Consider the following 13,682-nt stretch of genomic DNA (forward strand, 5'->3'; position numbering starts at 1 on the left):
ATAATATATATTATAGATATTTAACAATCCACATCTGATTGTTCTGTTTTTTGATTCTGAATATTTGCTGGTGTGTATTTTTATGAGGTTATTTTGATTAACACTTCTTAAATTTTGTGCCAGATATTCCCTCCCACGACGCACTGAGCTCTCTCTTCCTCTCCCTCTCCTTCTGCACACATTTATGTCCCATTAATGCATATCACTAACTCAACTTCTTCTCTGGAGTCCTTGTGCTTCGTTCTTGTTTCACAGGTTCCCATGGATCGTGGTTGGACCTCCTACTGCAGTCCTCCCTGAAACCTACTGTGATTACTACTGTTTAGTCATAATCTGTTTTAATTCTATTACTACTCTGTACAGCTACTACCATTGTTATTGTTACTACTATTGCTATCATAATCACCACAGTACCTTCTGTATACTTATCATTATCTACAGTTCCAATACTTCTGGTATTATTACTGCTGGTACACATCTCTGCTTGTGTGCGCCTTCTCTCGTGCCCTCTCCCTCCCTGTCTCTCTCAACCCAACTGGTTAAGGCCCTCTAGAGCCGGGGTGTGCTCCGAGGTTGCCAAGTGCTTGTTCAAGGAGGAACGTTTGGTTGTCTGTATTACTATTTAATTGAAGAGTTTGGCCTAGACCTGCTCTAATTGGTAAGTGTCATGAGATAACTTTTGTTGTGAATTGGCGCTATGTAAATAAACTGAATTGAATTGAATTGAATCTTTCAACGCACAACAATTTGAGCCAATGCATCAGACTTTTCTTGTATGTACATATCCAAAGTCTCGGTCATTAAAAAAACAATTCCAGTGATTGATTAAGCATTTAGATTTTTTAATGAGTACAATAGAAGAGAAAAAAAAAAACAGATTTACAATTCAAGCACATGTTTTGTGTGTAGATTATGGGCCTAGAAACTGATATCAGCAATTCCAACTGAGAACAGCCCTGCATGAAAATAGAGCAGATGGAAGCGAGGGTGGGGGCATTTATTTAAAGATACAGGTGAGACAATAAAATATAAGTCAAGTCCAGTGTCAGTAACAGATCTGTGGATTTCAAGACTGGTCAAATCACAAAACATTGCACAGAGGTTTATAATCATCACATAAGATTTTACAGTTCTGGAAAGTTACCACTCACGCAATTTTGGCCTTTTGTTGCAGGGATTATTACTAAGTTCATGTTACATAGTAATCAGGAAATACTAATCAATGGCCATGACCCCTATCACTTGATAGATGCATGGAATAGTTAACTGCCAGAACTTCTCATGTTTATAATAATAATGACATTATTTTGTGGATACTATCTTTAGACACCCCAAACTCGATCTTCTGTAAAACAGTCATTACAGTCCACAACTTCTGTGGGCTTAAAGGTTTAAGTCTGCACTTGTGAACACACTGAAGGGAAGAGAATCAACATGAACATTCTAAGATACCATTTAACATTAACAAACCAAATACACCATTTTCTGAGGGACATATTGGATTAAAGATGTGCTTGAGGTTGTCAAACCTCAAACCAGCCACACCAGCCAACTACATACAATCAGGATGTACATTACTCTGAGTTAAACTACATATACTCCATGTGTCAGGACACTGGCCATAGTACATCATCATACAGGTCATTGTTAAGTGCCTTGTGGATGGTCTTTGTTCTTCCACTTAATGCAAAACACCCCTCACCATGTAGGATGAAAACAAAACTGAAGGCACAGTGACAAAGTCTCTTCATCTGACTCTCAATAGCACAGCAAATAAATGAATCTTGCAAAATGCATCCTTTCAATTTTGCCATGACAAGAAATATACATGATTCTTTGAAATAATCAGAAACTTATTACAAATATGATTATTGATTTCTAATAGTCATAGGAGACAGAGAGATTCCTAGGGAGTGAAGAAAAGCTCATTTTATTTTCCTTATACATTGTAGTTGGAGAAGTTGCCCCTCTCCACAGTATCCTCACAGAGAAAAAAGGCCTGTGTAGCCTTACCCCTGGATATGTACTTGATGCTCTCTATCTCACCACCATTATTGCTGGGCTTCTGGAAGTGGATCTCTAGGTGGTCCTGCAGGTCCTCCTCATCCATGACATCTTCAATGCCATCCAGCAGGATAGTTCGCCTCGGAGAGCCACAGAAGGTCTGAAATGGTCACTGACATCAGCTTCATCATTACTTAATTACATTGCTTCTTTCTCATCTTCAGAGTGAAATGAGCAGATGGATATTGATTAACTGTTGCTACTGATGTGTATTCAAGCTGACTACAACTATTGATCAATATTTTGTTGACATATTTGATCAATCTGTATTTGAGACTCAAAGCATACAAAATATCACTCAATTGACTGCAATTTTTCAAATAGAAAAGAAGATAATCAAGTTGAGCTTGTCATTAGGATGGTACTAAGAGTCTTTTCATGAAAAACAAAATTTGTAATTTGAAATTGATTTTTTTTCCCTTTTGTCCCCTGGTTTTTAACATTCATATTGTATGTAAATGTATACAAATGGATGGGGGGGTTACCCTCAAATAATATATAATCTTAGAACTTCATTATAGGTCTTCTATGTACACAGCGAATTATAAAGTACAAAATTTCATCTTAAATGTAGTTGATCAGAATTACAAAGTAGTTTCAAGGGGATTTCCCCCTGAAGGGACAAGTCTGTACCTGAAACTTGCGCAGATGGTATTTGTAGACGGATCCAACTTGCACATGCACTTCAGAGCCCAGATCTACATGGTATCCCCCTCTCAGGGCCAGGTTCTCAGCAACTAAAGTAAGTAAGTAAACACACACACTCTCAACCATAACATTACATGCAGTTTTCTACACTAGGCTCAACATTGAAATTTACATCTCTTTTCTTTGTTTTTATTCAACCTAATTTGCTCCTGCAGCATGCATTTAAAGTAAACCTTCCCAAGTTTTGTAAAACATATGGAACATACGTTTTTCAAGGTTAGAAGAAAAGTACATTTGAACATTACACTGGGTAAAATGGTGTTACAATAACACATTAACAAACTGCAAGATTTTTTGCAGTTTGTTAATTAAGAAGACACGATACAATAGTTGCTATTTTACATTGAACACCACGTGGTTAATCCTTCTCCTTACGTTATTCATTCTATACAAATATTTTATATTTTTTATTTATCTTATTTTTTAAGTGTCTCTCTTTTAGCTCCAGCAGCCAGAAAAACAGTAACCCTTTCAGTCCAATATCACATGTAACTGGACTTCACCCTCAAAAAATCTATTTGTAAAATAAAATCTATTTGTAGTTCTATTTGTAAAATAACTGGGCCAGCATTATTAAAGAAAATTATATGGTTTTTGTTGTGTGTGAAATGGCATTTACACAAACACAAAGATTCAATGCAAAGTTTGCAACCCTTCCTCTGGAGCAGGTGTGACTGACTTTCATTGTGTTCAACGGGCTGGATTTGTACTTTGCCTATCATTGTAGTGACCGTTTCCTGTTAACAGATGGAGACATGTTAACAGTGGTCGATTATGAATTCTGCAGGAGTTACTAAAGTCACACAATTTGAGATGGTTGGTTTCACAGGGAAAATCTCTGCAATTTATTTACTGCATTAATGATAAAATTATAATTTTATGCTTTTCTCAGGTGGAACTGCAAAAGTAGTACATGTTTTGGAATTATCATTTCCTTTTGAACTCAGTGTTCTCACTCACTCACTGCTGAACTATGTCTACTGAGCTCTCATTTTTGGGCAGAATGTGTTTGGAATTTCAGTCCCAGGTTCAGTCCCAGGTTAAGCTGTCTGTCTTAGTAAATCAGGAGTTATATACACTCAGAATGTAGCTGTAAATTCACTTAGAACTGAAGGACACATTAAATCAGCCTACTGTCTAAGTAAATGTGACCTAGAGAGTTGTACCTCCAGGGTTGAGAAAGGTGATCTGTCCTGTCCCAGTGTTCTTGTCGTACTTGACACTCTCCACCTCTCCTCCTCCTCTGCTAGGCCTGGAGAAACTCATCTCCAGGCGGTCCTTTATTCTCTCCACTGGCATAGAAGAGAGGACATTGGAAACCTTCAGCTCCTTTCTAGAAACACTGAGGTGGATCTACATTGATGAGAGCACACAACCACAGCCTTTAATGATCACTGCAAACTGAATATCAGGGTTATCATATAAAGAACTATTGTTCTGAAAGAAATTCAATTCAGTTCAATTTATATAGCACCAAATCACAACAAAAGTTATCTTATGACACTTTCTAAACAGAACAGGCCTGGACCATACTCTTTAATTTAGTCATTAACATACAGAGACCCAATATTTCCCCATGAACAATCATTTGGTGACAGTAGCAAGGAAAAATGGCCTTTGAGAGGGCAAGAGAGAGAGAGAGAGAGAGAGAGAGAGAGAGAGAGAAGGGGACGAAGGGAGGGGCAACACAGAGAGAGATGCAGAACAACAGAAATAATAACAAATAATATAAAACTAGTAATATAAAATGATATGAACAGTAATTCCCACATAACTAAAACCTCAAACTCATGGTCTTAAATGAGTGGGGCTACACTGAGAGACATTAGCTGTGCACGTTATCGTGAAAAGGGTACCTTGCCAGGGTGAGTGTGGATGTTGAGAGTGTATTTACCAGTACAACACTGGGGACTGGCACCCCATTTCACTGGCAATGTCCCTCAAAATCTTGATAAAGAAAATGTTGGACATATAATAAAGCCAGCGCACATACATTTATGTTCCTTAAAGGGCCTACTTGTGTGAGTGCGTGTGTGCAGCAGTGCTTGTTAGGACCTGAAAGTGAAAAACCACACACTGATCACTCAATCAATATGTACCTCAAACTTAACAGCAGGATCCATGGTAATTAGTTTTGGTGTCACATCCAAACTACTGATGTCACAGGGCACACAACACTTGGTAATCTTCAAGACCTGAGAGGCCACTGGAGGGGAGAAATCAAGACAACATTATGTATAATTAATCAATCAAGGTAATCAAGAAGTTTTTATTGGCATTTCAACTGTTTACAGTAACAGCGAACTGTGAAACAAGACAGCATTCTTCCAGGGATCAGGTGCAACACTAGAAATGAAATACACAGTAAGGTATTTAGTGTGGGTTTCGTATCATTACTATGTCTTACTGGCACTGGTAAATGATACTCAGCTCGTCCCCAGTTAAGGCCATGTTTGTCTGTTACTGTTCCAGTAATTCCTATTTTGATACATATCCAAAACAGCAGTGCCCTTTGCTGGCTGAATAGCTCCATGAACTGAAATCCAAAAAACAATAAAGCCAAAAACCTGTTTGCACAGCTACACATGGGGATTCACCTACCTTATGGGGACAAAATGCAAGTCCCCATGGGGAAATGAATAACTTTTAGGGTGAAGACTTGGTTTAAGGTGAGGTTGAGTTTGAGGTTTAGGTTAAGGTTAGGGTTAGGCAAGTTATGGTTTTGGTTTTCAGTAAGTCTGCAGGAAATGAATGTAAGTCTATGTAATGTCCCCACTGGGCATAAAAACCTAAACTGTGTGTGTGTGTCTGTGTGGAGGGGGTTCTACATTGAACGCTACTTTTTCTAGACCTCATACCATGGATCGAATCAAGAATAAAAAATAGTCTTTTCCTCATCATCTCTATATGAACATGCATGATTAACACATGACTGCCTGAATAGTGATGAATAAGAAAAATATGTTTATTTACATTTGCCATCTGCAACACTCTTAGCTTAGCTTATGAACATTTGATGGAATCCTAAATAAATGGGCCATGCATGCACAACCTTTTGGTCAATCAGATGATCTATTGACCTTGTGGTGAAAAATTAACAGCACTCATCAGTGCTGGTGGCAAGTATCTTTTGACAGGGAGAGAGTCTTACAGAGTCTTATTCTTTTTTTAGGTGGATCCAGCATGGGCCTAATTGACATATGTTTTATTATACGCATCCCACTGTAGAAAAGCATCTTATAAATTAGGCCTGGGACAATATGCCTACTTGGATGCCCATTTGATTTAGAATCAGTTCTCAAATTAATGAGTAAAGGGGCACCGCTTTCAGTATTTTTCTTCAGTACACTGTGTGTCAAACCATTCATTAGTGTCCTTAGTCCCGTTAATTACAATATGAAACATAACCTGACAGTACCTGGAAATACTTACCTCATTGGTAATTCATGAAGTCCATATGTAACTAAACCACAGCTGTTTTGGTAATTTTAACTCATTGTCGTGAAAATTTACGTGTGACCTTTACTTAAAAATGCAAAAAGAGAGCTAATATAGATTTATATATTGATTTATACTGATAATTTACATCTTTTATGACCTGTTTCACAGGTCTGGGTTTTTGTTCCTGTTCGAGGTTGTTCTAAAAGGGAAATTCTTCTGTGGTGTGCAGGGACAAACAAACATGCGACACAAGACTGAAGAGCCAAATCCACCAAACCTGACTGTGTTTCTAAAGACACAACACAGCTTCATCCTGAAAATGAGATCTCATTACAGTTGCACCTTTGGTAAACTCACTGCTAAAGTGGTAGGAGTGTTGGGGTTTATTTTTATTTTTTCAGCAAAAACTGAATGAAGTACATAACAGAAATTTAATTTTATCTGAACGGAAGTGTCGTGCATTTTATACTGCATTTTGTTTTCATGATTGTCAAGGTTACGATTTGTTCTCCTTCCCTGCCTCTCCATCTATACACCCGCCGCTGATTGAAACTATAACTAACTCCACCTCCTGCCTGCTGTTAAAAGACTGGTCCTGCCACTGCATCTCCGCCAGATCGTTTGCTTCCTTCATGGTAACAGAGCTTCAGCCTCTCTACCCCTAGGGCATATTTTTTAAATCCAAACCGTTGTAATTCTTGTTTTGATTCCCAGATCCACCTGCCTCTCTCCACCATTCCCCTTGCCCAGCTCTGTTTCCTGTTTGGAAAAGTTTTTCGTTGTTCTAATTAGGCAGTTGATTGTGACACATAATCAATATAATTTGGCTTTTTAGACAAAAATGTACAAAAAAACCTCTTTTCACTCAAAATGAAAACAGATTTCCACAAACGAATGTCAATTAAAAATATCTAGCGTAAAATAAGTGATTGCATTAATAATCACCACCTTCAAGTCATTATTTAGTAGATGCACCTTTGGCTGCAATCACAGCACTGAGTCTGTGTGGCTAGGTCTCAGTCAGGCTTGCATATCTGGACACTGCAATTTTACTAATTTCTTCTTGACAAAACTGCTCAAACTCTGTCAGGTTGCACAGGGATTGAGCATGAACAGCCTTTTTCAAGACCAGCCACGAATTCTCTATTGGACTGACGTCTGAGCTTTGACTCGGTCAAACCAGAACTTTCACCTTGTTGTCTATAAACAACTTCTGTGCAGCTTTCCTTGTGTGCTTTGTGTCATTGTCTTACTGGAAAATAAATTTTCTCCCAAGTTGCAGTTCTCTTGTGGACTGTATCAGATTGTCCTTCAGAATATCTCTATATTTTGCTGCATTCATTTTACCCTCTTCCTTTACAAGCCTTCCAGGACCTGCTGCTGGGAAGCATCCCCACAGCATGATGCCACCAACACCATGCTTCACAGTGGGGATGATGTGCAGGAGACACAGCATCTAGGATGATGGCCAAAAAGCTCCATTTTGTTCTCATCAAACCAAAAAACCTTCTTCCAGTTGACCTTGACCTTCTAACTTAGTTTAACTGAACTCCAGGAGATGTTCAGTGACCTGAATTTTTTTTTCGTTTCCATCCTGACTTAAACTTTTCAATAACCCTTTCTCTGAGTTGCTTGTAGTGTTCTTTTGTCTTCATGGTGTAATCGTAGCCAGGAATACTGATTAATCAGTGTCTGAACCTTCCAGACACAGGTGTTTTTATACTACAATCATTTGAGAAACATTGACTGCACTGAAGTGATCTCCATTTTACTAGCACCAATTGGCTAGACCTCTGCTGAATCAATCACTTTAAAGTGGTTGAATATTTCTGCAATCACTTATGGCTCATTTCCACCTAGCAGTATACAGTTCTGTATGGTACGGTACACAATTATTTGTGTTTCCATTAGGAGAAGTTGTGAAGTGTACCAAAATAAGTGTACTGTACTGTACTGTACTGGTTTTTGGCACCCTTCTTTTGGGGTACCAAGTATGGTGGTACAGTATGGTACGGTTTAAGACACAGCCATTGCCATCTGTTGATTGTCACACAGCGGTGAGGTATTGTCTGGTTTTGGTTTTATGTCTCGTCATTTCCTGTTTTATTTTGAAAAGTAACTCTCCTCTCGTTTCAGGTCACTTGCCCTTCCTCATGTGTCTCCAGTCTGATTGTCTTCCCGATTACCTGATTGTGTCCACCTGTTCCCCATTATCCCTTGTGTTCAAATGGTCTGCGTTTCCCTTGTCTTGTGCCAGTGTGTTTCGTCCTTGTGCGTACACTCCAGCCTTATTCTCGCCACAGCCACGAATATCGCCTTTGATCGCCTTCTGTTCTTGCCTCTCTTCCAGAGTGATTTTCTGTTGTAATTTTCATAGCTTAGATCTCTTTTGCCCCTTAGAATAGTGTCAGGTTTTTGTGCCTCGCTTTTGTTTACCTCCTTAGGAGTGATTTTTAGTTCTTTAGCAATCCTCTCTGTAGATAGTAGTTTTGTCCTCGGCTTTGCGAGTGATTTCTGGTTTTCCAGTTTCTTTTCGTTCCTAGTTATTCTTTCCTCCTATGGGAGCGTTTTCAGTTGAAGTCAGAATAGAAAGTCCCCTCGGTAATGTTATAGCTCTTTCAGAGAATCTTAATAAAGTCAGCGGCTGTGCCACTATCTCTGCGTCTGAGTCCTGCTTGAGCCCGATCGTGACATTGATTGGTCGTTACGAAGTTGTCACTTCCGTGAGACAACGTTATAATACAATACAAACACTTCTTGGATTAAGTTTAATGCTGCAGTGTGTGTTGGTCATTTGTTATTACTGATTGCTATTCCAAAAATGTACATGATGACAGGGGAACTAGAAGTGGGTCGAGCTAAGCATTACACCTGCACCATATATCTTTAGTAAAGTCAGACTACAAGAGGCCTAAATCAGGCTCAGTGTACACTTTCAGAAGAACTCAGATAGTTATTATATTATTACACAGTAAATTAGTTTAAGTCATTTGTACCTCTCTCCTCTTCAAATGTAATGAGTGCCTGTCCTCCCTGCAGAAGCACAGTGGGTCTCTGGCTGATGGCAAACACTCCTCTGACTGACTGATTGTCGTTCTCCCTCTTTTCTTTGTTCGGACCATTGAATTTGACCTCTGAGTCTGGAATCTGTATGCACATCTGGAAAAGTGGAGTAATACACTCAGTTACAATGATTTTAAATGTTATATTGTATGTTATTATTATTGTGTCTCAGACTGGCTTCTCACTATTTTCTTATCGCATGTCAGTGTAATTGCTGCATTATATAGATGTAATGTTGCTAATCAATTGACTAAAAAGGATGCAGTGACAGAATGTATTTAGGAGAGAACAACTTGGGCTGGAGGACAGCTTGAGGACTTTCTTCATTCCCACCTTGAATTTTTGCTTCAGCTTTGTGGACTCTGCCTTCTTTGCCTGCAGTTCAACTTGACATCTTCTCAGTTTGTCCAGCAAATCCTGTTTGCATTTGCCAAGCTTCCGGATTTTATCCTGTATGAAAGAATTAAGTGAAAAAAATTGTTATTCTCATCCAGTCTCTTCCCAATGGACTATAGATGTCACAGGGACAACTGTACCTGCACTGAATTAATGCTTTGAGCAAATGCCTTCTGACACTCCTCTTGCTTTTGGACATAAGTCAACATCTCCTGCTGGGCCTTTATTTTGGTATCATCTTCTTCCAGTTTCTCCAGTATCAGTCTGGCTTTCACATCATCAGCTTTCTCTGCTTTAGTCTTAAGGAGAACGCAGAAAGGGTTCAGAAGCACCACAGCTAGACAATCAGCATAGAGACTGCTTTTTACGGGAAAAAATAGTTCCAGTTCCAGATTGTGATGGTGGACCACCACCTTAACAGATCAAGAAATGACAATGTCATTTTTAAACATGTCAACCAACTTCACTCTATATCTATATATTAAAAAAGGGCTACAATTCCTAAAAAAATAAATGTACTGATGTTCTTTAGCCGAGTACAGTTTGGTAATTACCTATGGAGTTGCAGACATTTTACATGAGTGTACATTTGAACAAACTTCTGTAAGACGAATGTAATAAGGTACAAGAGGTGAACCAGTGGTGGAGTAGTTCATAGTAGTATCATTTATCTTATTGGTATCAGCCATGAAAAGCAGCTAATTATTGACTACAGGTAACGGTTGAAAAAAATCCATATCGAGCATCTTCATTATAAAGTATTTAAAACTAGCCTGGGACATAATAGTGAGGGGAAAAGTGGAATCCACGGCCACAACATTCAGGCAGCCCTCCCAGTGTCAGGAATTAAATTCTCTGTTGTAGCATGGAATTTTAAATTACTGATGTCATTAGCATAAATAGACTATTACTGTTGATTGAATAAATTGCCAAGAGACTACCTCTGCATCTACAACTTAGTGAATATGTATTATGACAAATCTTTTCAATCTTAAAACTGGGCCTACCTTTTTGTGTATCTGCATTTAAGTGCCTAAAAATCTCTTAAATGTGTCAGAAGCACTTGTTGGTTGACTGGACAAATAATCACTGCAGGTGTTTATATGCTTACATATTGATTTAATGATGTATCAAAAGGGAAGGGGTGGGGTGCTGAGTAATGCAGACTAATGTTATACATTGTTACATTACTCACAGGCTATATCTCCTGCTGACCAGTTCTTTTGTATTTATACTTACATTTTTTTTACTTTAATATTCATTTGCAGGACTTGTTATAGTATTTTGACCTAGTACTTTTACTAAGTTCAGTGTTTGTATTCCACCACTGCTTTTCATGGGACTGCTGAATGAGGAATCGTAGGCTATGTGTTATTAGTTTCTGAACAGAAATTTCACGCTGCAATGTATTTAGCCACATTATTTTTCAAGACTTCCACTTTGAGTGAATCACACAAGCTCTGGGTGAGCAGTGTAGGTTCAGATATTTCAGTTCTGAATTAAAACAGTTCAAATAACCTTCTGGAATGTAAGACTTTGTTCAAAGACAGTCCACACAGAAATGACGCAAGCATTTTTGAACATTGCCTCTTACCTTCCATGTCTCTAGCTGTTTCATTGCCTCCTCCAACTGACTGCTTTCCTCATCCAAACCACCCTGACAAGAACAAATACCCCATAATGGCTGGATAGTAACAGGGCTATTTCATTTTTCCAATATTTCATAATAGTGAATAATTCTTACCTTGCCATTTATCAGGCCTTTATCTCGAATGTCAGCCATGACCTAACGGAGGTCAAAAAAGAAAAATAAAGTCAGTCATATACAGTCCATCCTGGCAGCACACAAGCCTACCTGTTGTGTATTTTGCTGCTAGTTTATTTTCCCATCAAAGCCCTGTAAAGAGATAAAAGAAACAAACAGAGAACACACCAGTACAGCCGCTGTTCCTCCTCAGTGAAATCTAAATCAAAAGTGAAAGTTAAAGCTGGCTCGAAACTGACGCAGCATGAGAGGCATCAGTGTATGGAAACCCAGGTGTGCCCAGCTGCTACCGGGTGAATTAAATTATAATTCTGAATAGATACTGAAATATGGTAAGATAATAACTGTAAAATTCAATAAGCTATTAAAATTCTGTGCTAGCCATAAAAGGATTCTTCAGCATTTTATATTTCAGGATATAACTGGAATACATTTTTATTATATTCTAAATTTTTTGATTTTAAAAAGCATGGGTTACCTATTTTCTCAAAGACCTGTTTACTAGACAGACAATTCCAGCATTCACGGATCAATAGTCCGATTATTTATTGTGGGCAAGAGAAAAAACGCATTTTGACGAGAAGCCATTATCAGTATGATCAAAACAGCACAAACTGACAATTTAAAACAGCAGATATGTTTCAAACACCTACCAGCAAAGACATTAAAGTATGGCGGCGCATGTACGTGCAGCAGATCAGCACCAAACATGCTATTTATTTAGACTCCTGTTTTCTGTCTGTCTACAGTACCACTGTAAACATCAAATACACTAGACACAAACTGTTTCACATAGGCACTGTACACAGCATCTGTGCCTTTAACTAACAGCTCCCAGACCAGAACATCCCGACTGAACTCGTCAGACGGCCGGGGTCTCTGTGGATTACAGTTCTTGCGAGGAGGCGACGAAGGTGGCTCAGAAAGAGGAAGCAAATGTGCGGTTACGTGCTAGGCTATGTGCTAGGCTAGTGTGCAGCCCACACAAACCTCCGCTGCCCAGTCTCTTCGTATCTGACGAAAGATAACTTTCTGGTAAAATGGAGGAGCTAGAACTCACCATCTCTATGCAGAATGACATAAAGAACTGCTAAATCATGGTCATCACGGAGACATGCTCAACCCGACGTGGGTTGCGTATGTTTCTATCTTTTATACCTAAGCAGCGTTTCAAGTAGTTCACCTGAATTTCATTGTATGCAATATTGCAATGACAAGAAAGGGCTATTATATTATAACGCATCGTTATATTGTAACGGACTGGGAGAATGTTGTATGTTTAGTTACACAGTTGTGTAGTTCTGCAGTGCTTTGTGAGTTCTTCTGACGTTGATGTTGGTGATTGACAGCAGGCGGGGATTGTTTTCTTGTTCGGTGTGTGTGTATGCAGAAAAAGAGAGAGAGAGAGAACGCGAGAGTGTGCGAGAATCAGTTTCTTCTTTTTTGGTTTTGTTGGGGCTGGCCATAGTTCTGGCATAGACATAGACATAATAAAGAGTAGACGCCGCATCGACCGCTACTGTCTGTGGGCGCTGACGAGCCGTAGGACCGCCTTCTTGGACCGGTCACCCGCTCCACTCAGTGTTTTTTTTTTTTTTAATTGCTTTATTTAACAACCATATATGGAACAAACAATAATACATAAATGGTGAACAATATACATCATGAAATTGAGAAAGAGGTAAATGATACAGAAAATAATAATAATAAAAAACAGAAGTAAATTGAAAAATAAGAATGAAATAAATAATAAATACATGCCAAGGGTCACAAGTAAAATAGGAGAAATTAACTTGAATTAAAAATATTATTAAAGTGGGAGCACACCCTCATAGTTTTAATAACTTTCTTATTTTTAGAAGAAGACACTGATTTAAAATGCAATTTGAGTTCTTTCATAAAAACACTAAAAAGAGGTCTGACTTTGGAAAATTTACATTTGTGCGTGTAGAATTTTGCAAGAATTATAATAAGATTAATGAAATAATATTCTCTTTCAACTGAAGTATCAATCTTGAAAAAACCAAAGAGCACATCTTGCAGGAGCAGCTTAAAGTCACAAAAGATATTATTTAAAATAAAATTACAGATATCTTGCCACAGTTTACTGGTATAATTACAATTCCAAAATAGATGGGTAACAGTCTCAGCATGGGACTCACAAAAGGCACAGTTTAAATTTAGATCATCAAATTGGAATTTGATAAAAAAAAAAAAGGATTTAACTGGGTAACACCAATGGATA

At 38.3% G+C, this 13,682-nt stretch overlaps 1 protein-coding gene across 3 annotated transcripts; it reads right to left on the reverse strand.

Annotated features, from left to right (window-relative positions):
• Positions 1-825: 825 nt before the first annotated feature.
• On the reverse strand, positions 826-12,732 carry nmi (N-myc (and STAT) interactor). 3 transcript variants are annotated; one of them, XM_046404338.1, is made up of 10 exons: positions 12,498-12,732; positions 11,417-11,458; positions 11,267-11,329; positions 9,813-9,971; positions 9,610-9,726; positions 9,210-9,372; positions 4,872-4,978; positions 3,939-4,125; positions 2,698-2,801; positions 826-2,164 (listed from the first exon to the last, which is right to left on the reverse strand). In XM_046404338.1, the coding sequence occupies exons 1-10, from the start codon at positions 12,516-12,518 to the stop codon at positions 1,940-1,942; spliced, it is 1,188 nt and encodes a 395-aa protein (XP_046260294.1). In that variant the 5' UTR covers positions 12,519-12,732; the 3' UTR covers positions 826-1,939. The 3 variants fall into 3 exon arrangements, with proteins under 3 accessions (XP_046260294.1, XP_046260293.1, XP_046260295.1); XM_046404337.1 differs by lacking the exon at positions 12,498-12,732 and adding an exon at positions 12,091-12,439; XM_046404339.1 differs by lacking the exon at positions 12,498-12,732 and adding an exon at positions 11,606-11,707.
• Positions 12,733-13,682: the final 950 nt, after the last annotated feature.

The sequence above is a fragment of the Scatophagus argus genome, chromosome 11 (assembly GCF_020382885.2).
Source record: "Scatophagus argus isolate fScaArg1 chromosome 11, fScaArg1.pri, whole genome shotgun sequence".
Lineage (NCBI taxonomy): Eukaryota > Metazoa > Chordata > Actinopteri > Scatophagidae > Scatophagus > Scatophagus argus.

Coding starts and splice junctions, on each gene's coding strand:
- nmi (XM_046404337.1), bottom strand. CDS start 12,120: ATGCGCCGCCATACTTTAATGTCTTTGCTG. Junction 11,459..12,090: donor ATACTTTAATGTCTTTGCTG/GTAGGTGTTTGA, acceptor GACCTCCGTTAG/GTCATGGCTGACATTCGAGA. Junction 2,802..3,938: donor CACCTTTCTCAACCCTGGAG/GTACAACTCTCT, acceptor TACTTACTTTAG/TTGCTGAGAACCTGGCCCTG.